The following is a 16,135-nucleotide window of genomic DNA, read 5'->3' as shown; positions in this document are numbered from 1 at the left end:
AGATCAAGCTCTTAGTAAATGCTTGCTGACAGATGAACGAACCGTTAGATTTTCTTATATATGTGCCACTGAGCAATCACATGTTGATATACACACACACACAAAAATGAGTGAGGTTGTAAAATCACCGTGTTTTTTATCTTCAGAAGAACTCTTGTGCCAGTTTCGGAGCCAGCGTAGGAGTTTGTTGGCACAGCTCTGGTCACCTTGCTGTCCAATTATGGTCTTGAGCGAGGTTGGCTTATATTTATCCACCCAGAGCAAATTTTCCACTTTGTTTTCACTGCTGTCATCAGCCAAATTCCTAGCCTTGCTGTCACCACTTGTTTCCTCGGCCACCTGCTCCTTGAAATCCAGGCCTCTCCAAAACACATCTGTTTCCTTTTTTATTGTCTTTGCCAAACTGTCCCTTTTGGAAGTCGGTTTGCTCTTTTTAGATTCCGATTCCTTTTTAGATGGACTAATTTTTCTTTTGCCTTGAACATTTTTTTGGGGTGTTCTCTCCAGTTTGGACTCTTTCTTCATCTTAAAAAGCAGAAAAGTGAGGAAAGAAGAAACCTGATGAAACATACAGAATTTCTATCCTGCTAAACGTACTACAGAGAGCAATCAGAGATATCCAAGTGGGCTATTCAGCCTGGGCTGGTCTTGTCATGACAGACTTTCCTGTTTGTGGAAGTCACCACCTTCTAAACTATAAAAATTAACAAACACACCAGAAACCACCAAACGCAATTTCTAAAAGTGAGAACATGTTGGATTTTAAAAGTAATAAGTACTCCAATTTTAGTTTGAAAAAAACAAGGTATAGTGTTGAGATTTTTGTTTCAAAGTTTCCTAATTAAAAGTTAATGCCTCTACAAAAACTTGTACACAAATGTTGTTCACAACCATATTATAGCTAAAAGATGGAAACAATCCAAATGTCCATCAACTGAAAAAGAAACAAAATAGGGTGTCTCCACACCATGAAATATTATTTACCCATAACAAGGAGTGAAGTACTGACACATGCTACAACCCAGGTCAACCTTTAAACCGCTATGCTAATTGAAAGAAGCCAGACACAAAATGCCATATATTCTAATGTCTCCATTTACACATGAAATGTCCAGAATAGGAAAATCCATAGAGACAAAGCAGAGCTGTGATTGCCGGGGGTGGACAGAATGAGTGGCTGCTAATGGGTACAGGGTTTCTTTTTGGTGTGATGAAAATGTTCTGGAATTACACAGTGCTGATGGTTGCATACTCTGTTAATATACTAAAAACCACTGATGTGTATGCTTTGTAAGGGTGGATTTTATAGTATGTAACATCTCAATTTTAAAAAAAAAATTATTGCCTCTTTAGCAGCAGATGCTAAAATTAGTGGATGAATGTTTAAGGACAAGCAGTATATAAGCATAGTTTTAAAGTACCTCCCTCTCCTGCCAAGATAGTCATCAATTACAAAGGAAAACATAGTCACTTTACTAGTGAAGAAACCCAGCACTAGTTTCAGTGGGATGCTGAATCATCTTAACCAAATAATCAAGGTTATCCTCACTAATAATAAGACATATTGACATCCTGTACCTATGAAAGGATGCACTGAGGACACAAGATCACATCTATGGTGTTCTTAGAAACAAAGGCATAACCTCAATCTAATCATGAGAAAACATCACAGATCCAAACTGAGAGACACTCCACAAAACTGACCAGTACTCATTTTAAAAATGTCAAGGTTGTAAGAAGACAAGGAAAGACTGAAGAAATGTCATCGACTGGAGAAGACTAAGAAGACACAACTAAATGCAGTGTGGGGCCTGGAACAGAAGAACTACTACAGGGGAAAATGTAAGGTTCGAATAATATGTAGAGAGTAGTTAACAATAGGGCATCGATGTTAATTTCCTGGTTTTTATAACTATGCTATGGTTATGCAATCGAAATCATTCCCTAGATTTCTCTAACCAGAATAACCTGGGTGGACTATCTTGCCATTTAGGTGACAGAGCTGGGGACATTAAAATCTTGGAATGCTGGCAATCCTGTGTCCTGTGTGTACAAATGGATGGTCTACAGTGGGAATGAATGAGGCTAACTAGGAGAAACTGAGAGACAGAAACTGAAGGGGTCCTCAAAGCTTTGTAGTCTGTGGATCCAGTAGTTCCTAGACCAGATCCTCCCCGCCCATAGTTTAGTTATGTGAGCCAACATTTTTCCTTTTGCAAAAGCTAATACAGGCTAGGTGTCTGCACAACTTAAAAAATCCTAATACAGTTCTAATTGAAAACAAATTTATCATGCTGATACCTATTAACATATCCTTTAAGGAACTCCTAAACAATAACCTTTGCATAAAGTCAACGTGAGAATACGGCTGGGCACAATGGCTCACACCTATAATCCCAGCACTTTGGGAGGCTGAGGTGGGAGAATCACTTGAGGTCAGGAGTTCAAGACCAGCCTGGCCAATATAGTGAAACTCCGTTGCTATTAAAAATATAAAAATAAGTGGGCGTGGTGGCAGGTCCCAGCTACTCAGGAGGCCGAGGCAGGAGAATCGCTTGAACCCAGGAGACAGAAGTTGCGGTGAGCTGAGATCACACCACTGCACTCCAACCTGAGGGACAGAGCTAGACTCTGTCTCAAAAAATTAAAAACTAGTAATAATAATAATAATAATAGGAAAATTAGGAAAGTTTGATAAGTAGATAGGTTATACGCAATATACTGTCCTTTCTCTACTCATATTCCCTGACAAAGATAAGGAAAAACAACAAACTAGACACCTTAAAGCAGAGTCCTCCAGCTCAAAAGGAACTAAGGTGGTTCATTTGTGGTAGACAGGAATGTTAACCTTTCAGCCAACAAGCCTGTATCCACCCAAGACATAAGTCTATGAAATTAAAAAGTTACTATACACCAACTTAAATAAATCACATTCATTTTATACAAACCTCAGTTTCAACTGCTATTTCGTACTTGGATTTCTTGCCTGGCATAGTTCGAATCAGATTCAACAGGCCATCTTCATCAATAATTTTTGTCCCCAAGGCTGCGGCCTGTTGATTAAAAATGCAGATCATCAAAACTGCATCCTACCATTCCTTTCTGTTAAAAAAAAAAAAAAAAATTCTAGGGCCTATTAGTAGGTGAAGAACCACATCTGTAAATTAGATAACACTGGAATTAAAAAAGAAAAACAAAAAATAGCACATTCATTGAAAAGGTAACATTGAAAAGAAAGAAAATAACAGATACATTCCCTAAGCGTAGCAGGTTGGCACAGGAAGTGGTCCATTACACTTTTGTGGACTGCTTTACCTTTCCTCCCCTAGGAAGGGGCAATGCCACTAGGGCCTAAGACCAGCTCTTCATACCTTCTTCCATATTGAATACATATGGCAGACATTTCCCCCACCTTCTTCCCTGCTGATGGAACTCCAATGTGTCCTTCTCCAAGTGATGAATTATGACTGGTCTAAGGCAACCAGAAACGTCTTGGTTCTTCCCAACCTCCCATACAGCTCTGAGTGGCCAGGTGACAGCTCTGGCCAATGAGACTTACGTGAAATTCTATAAGAGGTGTTTCTGGGAGAACTCTTGTCAGGCCAGTCACAGCTCTTATGACATCCTGCCACTGTTCCCTTTTCCTACCTTGAATAAGAACTTAAATGCCTCGAGCTGCAGCTACCTTGCAACCACAAGGCAACATTCATGAGGACAAAAGCTAACACAATAAGGACAAAGGGAGAAACCACATCACTGAGATGCTGAACTATCCCAGCAATACCTCCAGAATTCTTGGGGGAAAAATAAGCAGATGATTGTTTAAGCCACGGTTAATCAGGTATTCTGTTGTTTGTAGCTAAACACAATCCTACCCAGGAGGCCGCTGATTCTTTTTCTAAAAGCACCAATTTAAAAAAAACCTAAGATGTTGTATGCGGTGGCATACATAGGAATACTTCGGACTGGAAGAAAAAGAAAACTGCATTTGTTTCTATCTTCAAAAATAAAAAAAGACTTAAATACACTAAAAAAAAAATCAAGTAAACAGGAACTATGCCTTCCATTGGAAAACCAAAATCCTGGTGTCAGAGCCAATAACACTTCTGTGGAGAAGAAATAATGTAGGCAAGAAATTATTTTTCTATTTCTTTCCTTCATTTAACTCTGAGTAAAGGGCAAATCACATCAAGAGTGTGCCAAGGCAGGCAGGAGGTGTCATGGTGTGGAGAACACAGCAGTACCCACCTTATCACTCTTGGACTGTCCACTATCACGACCCATGACAAGGTAATTTGTTTTCTTGCTGACATTTCCTGTTACTTTTCCCCCATAACGTTCAATTAGAGACTTGGCCTCATCTCGTTCAATAGACTCCAGCACGCCTGTGATTACAAATATAAGGCCTTCCAAGCAATTTTCAGCTCCCTAAAAACCAAAATGTTCAAGCAGAGAGGAAATTACATGGTAGCTTTCCAAAGAAACATTTGTCATCAAAACTGCAGGAAGTTGATTTTTCTCATTTCACATCATAAATAACCTTGGCATGGAAAGTTTGCTGGAAATTTACAGCAAAGAAGCACCACCTGAAATTAGATCCTAAGAAATTTTGATATGGCTAACATTTAATAAACTTACAAAACAAGCAGTGAAAAACATACATCCAACACTGTTAGCAAAGCTATTAAAATTACCCATTCATACTATTTTCCATTATGCCCTCTTCATATCTAAACCACTAGTTAACTTGCATAACTGTAAATAAACAACCAAATGCAATCCATCTATAGAAACTCTTGCTATTCAGGAAACTGCTTGTTCTTAAGAACTTTCCCAACAAGAATTAATAGAAGCAGGCATACTCCTATCATTTTGATGTTTCTGTCAATGTTTCCAAACAATGTACTTTAAAATCAGAATCACTTATCATTTTCATACACTTCTGATGCTTTTCATCACATTAGTGATCAGAAATGAGGTATAATTCCCCAATCCCTGCGTGCAAGAGCTAAGAAGGATCTTAACTGTCCGTTGAAGGGAGTTCTGCCCGAACTCATGGATTGTACAAGAACAAACTGCTGTTGGGTTTGATGGTCTGCCAATGGATTGTGGTGTGGCATATCTGAAGGCTACTGAATGCAACTTATAATGCTTAACAAAAATATTTACTGTTTCAGAGGAAAAAAGGAAGAAAACAGGCAACTCTTGCTATTGTTAAAAAGGGAAAGTTTTGATTCTAAAAAGCTAAGCGAGTGTGAGCTCGTGCCCTCCTCTCTGCTCATTACTCTATGATAGTAAATCTAGCAACCTGCTAGTAACTTAAAGGCAAGATCATATTATCTCTGGATTGGAAAGATAACTCTCATAATGTGTAATATAAAATAAGAGATACTTGCCAAAGAGAGCTGGATGGAAAAGACATTAAATCTTAATTGGAACTATGTATAGTTATATATTTTTGCAATGGTTCACTAAAATTATACAACGAAACAAAATGAAATAAAAATTACACATGACATTCCAAGTTACTTACTACTCTTTTAACAGAGAATTGAGATTAACAAACTTAAAACAGGCTTGAAAAGCAGCAGCCAACCAAAATTCAAAGACTACCCCCACGTAAGTTCAATCCTTCACCATTCAGGTGAAGAATCTTTCTCGGAAGACAAAAAGAAACAGCTATGAATATGTTTGGAAAGAAAAGGTTTGACTAACATCTCAGGGTCCCTTGAAGGGGTTCTTGGATTGAAATGATCTACTGTAACACTACAGGAAGTTAACTACTTCTGAACAAACTCAAAACAACCCTGGAAAAATTGTACATGCAAGCCCCTATATCCCATATCCCATGTATCTATTATCTCCCAAATTATCCCCACTATGGCTCTGATTATCTTTTTACTTATCCAATCTTAGCACTTCTAGCCTCCCTACCAAAACTCTTCTATTCCAGAACTTGTCTAAGCTCTTACTCCAGGAGCAGCCAACCACTCTCAATATTCCCAACCTCTTCTCCAACATTCCCTCCATAGCCTTGCCTTCACTGAAACCTGGCTGTCCCCTCAGGGCACCACTTTGCCTGAAGTCCTCTCAAGCAGAACTTGTTTGGTCTCTCATACCCATGTACAGGAGGCAAGACTGGCATCTTCCTGCAGGCTCCCATAAAACCCATTAGCCCCTTAAGACTGACCTTCCCACTCCCCACTCCAGGTACAGCTACACCATCTCTCCCTCTCTTTATTAGGGGAACTATTAATCTCTATATGCACTTACACATACCAAGCAAACTGAAAATTAAATTTATACATACATTGTATATGTTTCCACTCCCCTCCTGCCTTCTCAGAAATCTCATACTACAATTGATTCTCCTTCTCCTGCTGGTATAACTTCAATCTCTCCCTTTCTGGTAGGACCTATCCCATTAGCAAAATGCAAGCTTTAAATATCTCCTACCATAAAAATAGTTACATCTCCCCCTAAATCCCACTTTCCATTCTAGCTAGAAGTCATTTCCCCTTCTAGTCCTTCTAGCTAGAAGTCCTCCCACTTCTTTCTTCTTCACAGCCAAACTTATCAAAAATATCTACTTTTGCTGTCTCCATTTTGTCTCCTCACACTCACTCTTCCACCCACTTCCATCAGGCTCTGCCTCCACCGTCCTTAGCTCTTGCTAAGGCCACTAAGGATCATTAAGTCATGTTACTAAATGCAACAATTTCTGGTCTTCCCTTACCTGGAATCTTAACAGCATGACAGACTTAATCACTCAGTCATTTTTAAAACACTCTCTCTTCCCTTTGCTTCTGTGATCCCATGCTTATCAAACTTCTCTCCCACATTTGTAGCTGCTGCTTCTCAGTTTCCTTTTGGTTTCCACCCTCTTCTACTTCACAAAGCAGGGGCCAAGGCCCTCCTCTCTTCTTGGTCTATACTAGTTTACCAGATGATATTCCTCACTTCATGCCAAGAATGCCCAAGTTTTTCCATCAAGTTCTGACTTCTGTTCTAAGCTCCAGTCCCACATATCTGCTTATCTACTCAGCATCTCCATGTGGACATCTCACATAACCCTAATGCACAGTGTGGCCAACAACAAACTCATTATCATCTCCCAAACCAGCCCTGCCACCAATCGCATCAGCATCCACCAAGCTGCTCATGCCAATAACAAGATCATTCCCAATACTCTTTCTTCTCACCTTCCACTTCCAATTATCACCAAGTCCCATGGATTTTGCCTCTTCCAGTGAAACCTCTCCACTTTTCGACATTTTCACTGCTTCCCCAGACAAGTCCCTATCGCTTCTCACCATCTCTCCTGATGATCTATTTATCTATTCCTGCCCCATCCACTGCACTTGGTACATCAGCAGCCAGAGCGATCTTTCAGAAATTCAAATCTGGTCATGTTATTCCTCCACTTTAAAATTCCTTCTCGGGCGCCCAGTAGCTCACGCATGTAATCCCAGCACTTTGGAAGGCCGAGGTGGGCAGATCACCTAAGGTCAAGAGTTCAAGACCAGCCTGACCAACACTGAGAAACCCCATCTCTACTAAAAATAAAAAATTAGCCGGGCATGGTGGCGCATGCCTATAATCCCAACAACTCCAGAGGCTGAGGCAGGAGAATCGCTTGAACCCGGGAGGCGGAGGCTGCAGTGAGCCAAGATTGTGCCACTGCACTCCAGCCTGGGCAACAGGAGCAAAACTCCATTTTCAAAAAAACAAAATAAAAATTCCTTCTCTTAGACAAAAGTAAACATTAGGCCCTGCAAGATGTGACCCTATTAACTTCTTTGGCCATTCTCATCCCTTGGTCACTATGCTCCAACTACCATAATTTTTCTTTCAGTTCCTCAAACATACCATGCAAGAACCTTCCCCCTGCGGGAACATCACACATTCTGGCCCCTCTGCCCAGACCACCACGCCATCACAACCCCTTCACACCTGTTGAATCCCTTTCATTCTTCAAGTCTCCATATAAATGTCACATTCTATATGCCCCACCGAGGACCAGGTTCCTCTGTTATACTCCCTAAGGGCATCTTAGATTTTCCCCTCATAGCACATATCCCAATTATAATTAAATTATTTATTTAATGTCTCTTTCTTTAGGCTGTAAGTGCCATGCAAGCAAAAACATTAGTTTTGTCACTGGTATAGTCTCAAAGCCCAGCCTTTCTAGGGCTACTTGTTATTTAAAGGGAAATTTTTCTTAGTATCAAGCAGTGATTCATAACGTGAATAAACATCCCTAATTCTTGAAGATGGTAACTGAAGTTTTTCTGTTGCTAATTTTTAATTATTAATCCTCTGCTGCTGTAATCATAGTGAACACATACAGGGCTCACAGAATGGCATGGCCTCTCAGTACTCTTACCTTTGGTATTTCTTTGGAGCCCAGAGCCTTGGGACCTTCTCGATTTAAGTAGCTTCGATAAGCTTGATAATTAGTGCGTTTCTTTTCAGAATCTTCAGGACTTATAGACTATGGGAAGAGGGAAAGGAAAATGAACAAAGTCATACAAAATTCATGCAAAATTAAAAATACATATCTAGAAATACATGTTATCTTTATTATGTCACTCCTGTGTCTGGCTGTGAAATTAACAGTTTTAGCTACACAAGTACTTCCTAACTTACAGATAACTCACTTACGAACATCCCTGCATCAGCGCTTCTCAAAACTTTCCACTCTCTAAAGCCACACACCTCAGGGCAGATTATGGGAATAAGCCAAGTTGCCAGCTCCAAGCAAAGAAATGCAAAAGTGTTTTACTTTAGAAATTCATCTGAATTTTAAATTCTATTCCATGATATATCCATATATCCATGTTTAACAGGAAAATACATTTTTTCCCCAAGTAAACCTGATCACCCAAGAAGATATTCTGTGTTAACCTTCCATGCCCCTAAAGCACCAGCCTGCATCCCTAAGGATGTAAGCATTCCAGTTGGAGAATCTAAACAGTCAGTTCAAAGAAGGGACAAGCTTTACTCCAAAGAGAAGACACGTTCTCTATGCTATTTCATCTCTCCCTTTCTACTTCTCTCAGGAGATTTACCATGGGTATATCTCAGAAAATCCTGGGGAACTTTTTCAAACTATCCATCCCTAGATCCATCTCCAAGTTTCTCTTTCGGAGATATGGGGTACAGCTAGAATGTGTTTATGTGGGGGAAAAATATCCTAGATAGTTCTCATTTAAGAACCACTATCAGGTGTTTGTTATTTTTCCACTTTCTATTTTACATTATTTTTAACTTGTAAGCAATCCCAAATCCTTTTGAGAGTAGACAAAATAATAACTTCTATATAAAGAAATGGCTTAACCAATAAAATAGTTTAGCTGGTTTGGCTAAGAGGTTGATAAGCAATTAACAGGCTGGTCCTAGAATCTAACCCTACTTTCTAACAATGGTTTTCAAATGTTGGTGTGTGTTCATATCATATGAGGAGCTTATTAAAATACAGCTGCCCACATCACATTCCCTGGGAAACTCCGTATTTTTAACAAGTTTTGTAAGAGACTCCAGTGCCTACCAACATGGGAAAACGATTAATTTATGACACTCATTCCATGAAAAGAATTCTGAATGATAAACAGCTTATAAAATAACTTTGAAGGACACCCATTTTATGAAGTCAGAATTATTTGACCAAGACCAACTAAATGTATTAAATAGACTTTATTTGATGTTTCCAACCAAAACTGCTTAAGTAAAGGTTTTAAGTTATTTCTATTCTAACTTCAAAAAGTACAGTGAAGAGTATCATTTAAAGATTTCCTCTTTCTTCATGAAAACAGACCGCCTCTGTAAATGGAACATGTTTTAGTGTGCCTGAAGAAAACCATTCATCTACCAGATAAGCATTTAGTGAAGAAAAAATCTGAGACCAAAAAGTTAATTGCTCCTTTAAGCGTATTTATAAGAATTGTCCACAAACAAAAGCATTCTGAAATCATCACCATTTCACTGTTCTGCACTAAAAAATAATGGTGATGACCAGTTAAAATAGGTGATATTCTACTTTTAATCCTAAGTGCCTAAGAGGCATGAATGAATAGTGGTTTCTCATTATGAATCTAAAGTAGTTCCAAATTGGAGATTCAGAGACCGTTCGCTTCTCAAATATATTTCCTAACAAAACTTTTCAAAGATATTCATTATCTCATCATTTTTTCCTTTAAAAATAATTTCAGTATCTCAACACTGTTATACAAGAATAAAAAAGAGTAAATTCAGAACTAATCCAAATAACAATCATTTTAATAATAATAGCTAAGATGGTACTTATTAGGTCCCAGGCACTGCTCTAAGTGCTTTTACATATGAAGTCATTAGGTACTATTAATATTATTCCTATTTTACAAACAGCACCAAAGCACAGACAGGAGAAGTGACCAAACCTGCTCAGGGGCCCAGCTATAATTTGAAACTGGTTCCAGAGCCTGTGTGTGGAACCACTATGTTATACTGCTTCAGAGGACCTGAGTTCAAGGCTGGCCCTGCCACTTACCAGGTGGATGATCTTGGAATAAATTCTTTCAGCCTATTTCCTCATCTTTAAAAGTTGAATAATAAAAATAAATATCTCAGAGGGTTGTTGGGAAAATTATGAGCTACCACATGTAAAGTACTAGCACAGTATCTGACATACAATAACAATAAATATGGGCTTATTTAGCTATATTAATACTCCATATCCTACAACAGCTTCTAAATAAGGTATCTTAAAAATACTATGATGACTTATGGTCGTTAGAAATAAAACTTGAAAACAAACCCAGACTAACACATAGCCCCAAAATATATACAGCAGTCCCCCTTTATCCGAGGAGGGTATGTTCCAAGACCCACCAGTAGGTTCCTAAAACCACAGACAGTACCAAACTCTATATATACTTACATGTACTGTTTTTTCTATCTAATAACCAAGTCGGCTACCAAGTGACTAACCGGTGGGTAGTGTATCCGCAACGGATATGCTGGACAAAGAGATGATTCACATCCTGGGTGAAATGAAGCAGGCTGGCCAGAGATTTCATCACGTTACTCAGAAGAGTACATAATTTAAACCTTATTGTTTATTCCTGGAATTTTCCATTTAATACTTTCAGACCATGATTAACCGCAGGTAACTGAAACTTCAGAAGGTAAAATGATGGATAAGGGAAAATACCGTACTCCCTAGAAAGTTCCTACCAAGGCCGGGCGCAGTGGCTCACGCCTGTAATCCCAGCACTTTGGGATGCCAAGGCAGATGGATCACCTGAGGTTGGGAGTTCAAGACCAGCCTGACCAACATGGAAAAACCCCGTCGCTACTAAAAATACAAAATTAGCCGGGCATGGTGGCGCATGCCTGTAATCCCAGCTACTTGGGAGGCTGAGGCAGGAAAGTCACCTGAACCCGGGAGGCGGAGGTTGCAGTGAGCCGAGATTATGCCACTGCACTCCAACCTCAGCAACAAGAGCAAAACTCCATCTCAAAACAAACAAACAAACAAAAAAAGTTCTTACCTCTTTTTTAGCTGGAGAACTTTTGGTTTTCTTAGGAGTTTTTGTCTCTCCTTTCAATTCAACGGCATTTTCTTTTCTTTTTGAGGCCACAGGCTCTATTTCTTTATAAGCGCTCTCTTTTCTTTTCATAATTGCCAGCTTAGAACTGGCCTTGGGAGAAGAGACTTCTCCTATTTTGTCAGCTGATGACTTGGAATGTTGCTGAGGTTCTTTTGAACTTTCATATTTAGTTTGCTTCCTAGGACTGTAGCTCTTTCTTTCATCTGAAAATTGTTCTGTTTTTACTAGGAAGAAAGAAAAGATTATGATTGTTGTTTTTGGAAAATGATAACCTATATCAACTTTTCTTTCGTTTTTCAACTGAGTAATCTTAGCACAGAATATACCCTGAAGGCCCAAAGTCCTAAAGTGTCAAGACCATCTGTTTATAGCATATTTACAAATACATGTACTTATAGGACTAAGATCATCTAGACTAGCAGATGATTTGCTATCAGGACCACCAAAGAATTAAACCTACAGGCAATAAGCAAGAGAGCTGAAGATGACCTGGCCAACTATGAGTCAACTCTGAGACTACCTCTGACATGAAAAGCTCAAAACATCTAGTTCTTCATCTTTATATGCTGAAGTCCACATATCGCACTATACTTGGAAATTAACAAGAAACCTGGAGTTGTAATACATTTCTCACAGTAATCATAGAGCAGATGGGCATTCTGTACCAGCTAGCATCCAAAGAGCTTTCAAAGTATCTAAGCTGAATGTGCTCTAATAGTCCTACGAAATAATGTCTACCTAACAATACATAATTATTCAATAGAATATTTAAACAAGATTATCATGAATTTACTTCCATGAAGAGAAGTGCTCCATCTTACTTTTTTCTGCTAGTATTACCTTTATGAGGATATTTACGTTTTTCTGCTTTACTTAAATTGGCTTGGACAGATGAAAACGTTTCTCCCTCTTCTGTGTCCTTTCGAGCCTAAACAAATTTTAAAAGTGTCAAATGTAACAAATAATAGAAAAACTATTACCATAAAATCTGTTGTTAAAATCCTTAAAATTTTAAGTTTAAGGGTCACCTTTCAACTAGCAGGACACTACAATAAACTGTCATTCATTCATCCACAAAATTTCCAAGGCAAATGAGGCATGTTTTATTACTTCATGTTCCAAATGAGGAAACAGATGAAAGGGTATAAAAATCCATCTATAAAAATCATCCCTCTTCATTCCAACCTGTAAATCTGGAAGTAGAAGCCTTATTTCTGCTTCCTTTATCTCAACTCTCAAACTGTTAGTATTAAGCAGTTAAAAACTAAAATCTAAACTTAAAAGACTAAAATAAAAATAAACAAAAGCTTGAAAGCAAAATGAGAGCACTTTCTGAAAGAGAAAAAAATATATCCATTCTTTTCACAGCTCCTTCAAAACTCCATTTTATAAAAAGTTCACAAATCAAGGCGTGTGATACAGTCTTTTAAAGTAATTACAATTTGACTGTCTTCAGATGAAGTAAGACTTTTCAAATGAGAAAGTCTCTGCCACTCCCTACTGTCTTAATACCTGCCCGCTTAGTCTCAGCTCCTGATGTATCTAGGTTTACAACTCCCTGATTTAAAAAAAAAAGTAAAATCTTTTGAAGTAGTCACATATTGACACTGACAATTATATTAACAGAATGTGATTCATCAGAAATAAAGTTAATCTACTGGAGATAAATAAAAAATAAAAACAAAATAAAGTCTTGACATTTTAAAGATTCCCCAAAATAAGGCTGAGGCAGGCAGATCACTTGAGCTCACCAAACCAGCTTGGGCAACATGGCAAAACTCCATCTCTACAAAAAACAAAAATATTAGCTGGGTGTGGTGACACACGCCTGTAGTCTCAGCTACTTGGAGGGCTGTGGTGAGGGGATCAATTGAGCCCAAGAAGTCAAGGTTGCAGTGAGCTGAGATAGCACCACTGCACTCCAGCGTGAGTGACAAAGTGAGACCTTGCAAAAAAAAAAGAAAGAAAGAAAGAAAAAGATTCCTCAGCCTCAAAATATACTCTTTATTATATGAGACTGTCATAATACAGATTTTAGAGTTAACTGATTAGAACTGACAAAACTGTGCTTCCTGAAAAGACAGTGATTAATATTAAAATTATTAAACTGGTGTTCCAAGAAATTTTTATGAGCATTATTTTCTGAACAAGTACATACGAACTCCTATGATAAAGAGTAAGGAAAAGGTAAACTGGGCGCAGAGGCTTATGCCTGTAATCCCAACACTTTGGGAGACTGAGGTAGGAAGATTGCTTGAGCTCATGAGTTCGAGGCTTCAGTGTGCTATGAACGTGCCAGTGTAATCCAGCCTGGGCAACAGAGACCTTGTCTCTTAAAAAAAAAAAAAAAAAAAAAAAAGAACTAAAAGGCCAGGCACGGTAGCTCACATCTATAATCTTAGCACTTTGAGAGGCTGAGGCAGGAGAATCGCTTGAACTCTGGAGTTCAAGACCAGCCTGGCCAACGTAACAAAGCCCATCTCTACAAAAACATACAAAAATTAGATGGGTGTGGTGGCACATGCCTATAGTCTCAGCTACTCAAGAGGCTGAGGCAGGAGGATCACTTGAGCTCTGGAGGCAAAAGTTGCACTGAGCCCAGATCACACCCGGCTGCACTCCAGCAGAGACCCTGTCTCTAAAATAAATAAAATAAAATAAAATAAAGTAAAATATAAAAAAAGAAAAAGGAAAAGATATAATTCTTTGTTTTGTGATAAAAGGTTCTGGTTTGCTTTGACGCTGTCACCCTTCTTTTAGGAAGAATAAGTTTCTCAATGAGCTTCCCCAAAAACATTTTTATAAATCAAAATAATTTAACTTATTTCTGGAAAAGTTATTCACGTTTTGGCTAGAGCCTAGAACACGCAAGTATGAACACTGATCTGTACGGTATATTCAGAATGCAAACAGCCTAACATTATGCCACCTTTTTGGTCTTGGGTTCTTCATCCAACATGGCTAATGTTCTGGCAAACTCTTCATCTTCATGCAACTGCCTCTCCAGCTGTAAAATGTGTCAGCAAAGTGAGTTGAGTTGCTCTTTTTCTTTTTGTAAATAAAAGTTTTCAATGTCAGATTCATATATTTAGAAGAAACTAGAAAAACATTTTCCAGAAAATAATTACGACATTTTCCCACCCAACATTAACAGTCAAGTATCACGGGTTTGTTTCACTAAAGCTGAATCAGATTTTGGAACACACAGTTCTGGTTTTGCAGGGATGACAGATAAAGTGAGCATATTTTTAAAGTCATATTTCTTACTTATAAAACATTAGGTCTATACTTTTCTCTTAATGGTCCTTATGGAACACAGCTCTCTTGTTTCTATTTATTGTCTAAAAAGACCTCTGAAAGGACTCTCAACCTAATAGGAAAACACAATCATCTGGGGAGCACAAAAATAGTGAATCTAAGAATTTAAGAAAATTATACAGTTTTTTTTTTTGCACATATAGTAAGCTATATATAAATGTAAAATCACTTTTACTATCAAACTCCTATTTTCAATTACTAATTCAAATGCATCTGTTCTCTTTTGAAAATTAAAGTCATCATGTCAGGAGTTCTAACATGCTAATATAACACACGACATTCTAGTTATCTCAGTTATTTCGAAATACTTTCACTTCCAGCAACATGGAGCTCTTCCGAAAGAGACTATGTAGCAGTGGAATATCTTTCTCATTATAAACCAAATGGCTGTATACCCCCTGGTAAAATGGCCTTATGTGATATTCAATAAAAAATACCATACATTATTCAAACAAAGAAAAGGACTTCAAAATCCACTCAATCTTTTAAAAGAGAAAAAAGAAGGGAGGAAAAACTCTTAGAGGGATAATTAGGAAAGACATCTTCAGGCATTAACACCTAAAAGTCCTTAATCAGATTAATAAATTACCCAAACAAGATTCTGAAAGAATGTGATAAAAATGGAAAAATAGGGGATTATGATACAAAGTACCACACCTGGTTTGGAAAGGATTAGGTAACCCTCTAGTATTTGGATCAGATAAGGAGAAATCAGGTTCCTAAAAATTACTTCCTAGTTTGACCTAGGCTACTTGCACTACCTTGAGTCATGTGGATACTTGTTTGTAGTTTATGTGATTCAGTGTGATCAAATAAGATAGAAAAATATTTTGCAAACACAAACTATAAACTGCCGAAGTAATAAAAAGTGAACAATCACAAACAATATTGTTCTCTCACAATAATACTTATCAAGAGCCCATTGTATGCCAGACACTAAGATAAGCACTGATGTAACAATGGTTGAGTGAGAGACATAAACAGTCCTGGTGAGGGGACCTCAGAGCCTATACTTTAATAGTAGCTATGACAGCGTGATAGAGTATATCGGAGGGGTTTCTAATATAGTTAAGGTAGTTTGGAAAGTGACACTTAAGCTAAACCAGAGGAAGGGAGTTCAAACAGCCGGCAGCTAAGCCTGGAATCTCTGACAGAGATGGGCGCTCCTCCCTGAAATACTTCTGTAAGATATCAACCCCTCCTGTTGTTCCTACTTCACTAGCCAC

At 38.2% G+C, this 16,135-nt stretch overlaps 1 protein-coding gene across 1 annotated transcript in view; it reads right to left on the bottom strand.

Annotated features, from left to right (window-relative positions):
• RFC1 (replication factor C subunit 1) overlaps window positions 1-16,135 on the bottom strand; it is a 77,439-nt gene that overhangs the window by 16,564 nt on the left and 44,740 nt on the right. The window contains exons 7-13 of the mRNA XM_031664827.1: window positions 14,521-14,598; window positions 12,432-12,519; window positions 11,532-11,815; window positions 8,387-8,494; window positions 4,249-4,428; window positions 2,949-3,053; window positions 129-525 (exon numbers count right to left, since the gene is read on the bottom strand). Coding sequence (XP_031520687.1) covers window positions 129-525; window positions 2,949-3,053; window positions 4,249-4,428; window positions 8,387-8,494; window positions 11,532-11,815; window positions 12,432-12,519; window positions 14,521-14,598 — 1,240 coding nt within the window. The remainder of the gene's footprint in view (window positions 1-128; window positions 526-2,948; window positions 3,054-4,248; window positions 4,429-8,386; window positions 8,495-11,531; window positions 11,816-12,431; window positions 12,520-14,520; window positions 14,599-16,135) is intronic.

The sequence above is a fragment of the Papio anubis genome, chromosome 3 (genome assembly GCF_008728515.1).
Source record: "Papio anubis isolate 15944 chromosome 3, Panubis1.0, whole genome shotgun sequence".
Taxonomy (NCBI): Eukaryota; Metazoa; Chordata; class Mammalia; order Primates; family Cercopithecidae; genus Papio; species Papio anubis.
Note: the sequence above shows the minus strand (reverse complement) of the source record. Positions and strands in the feature narration are given on the sequence as shown.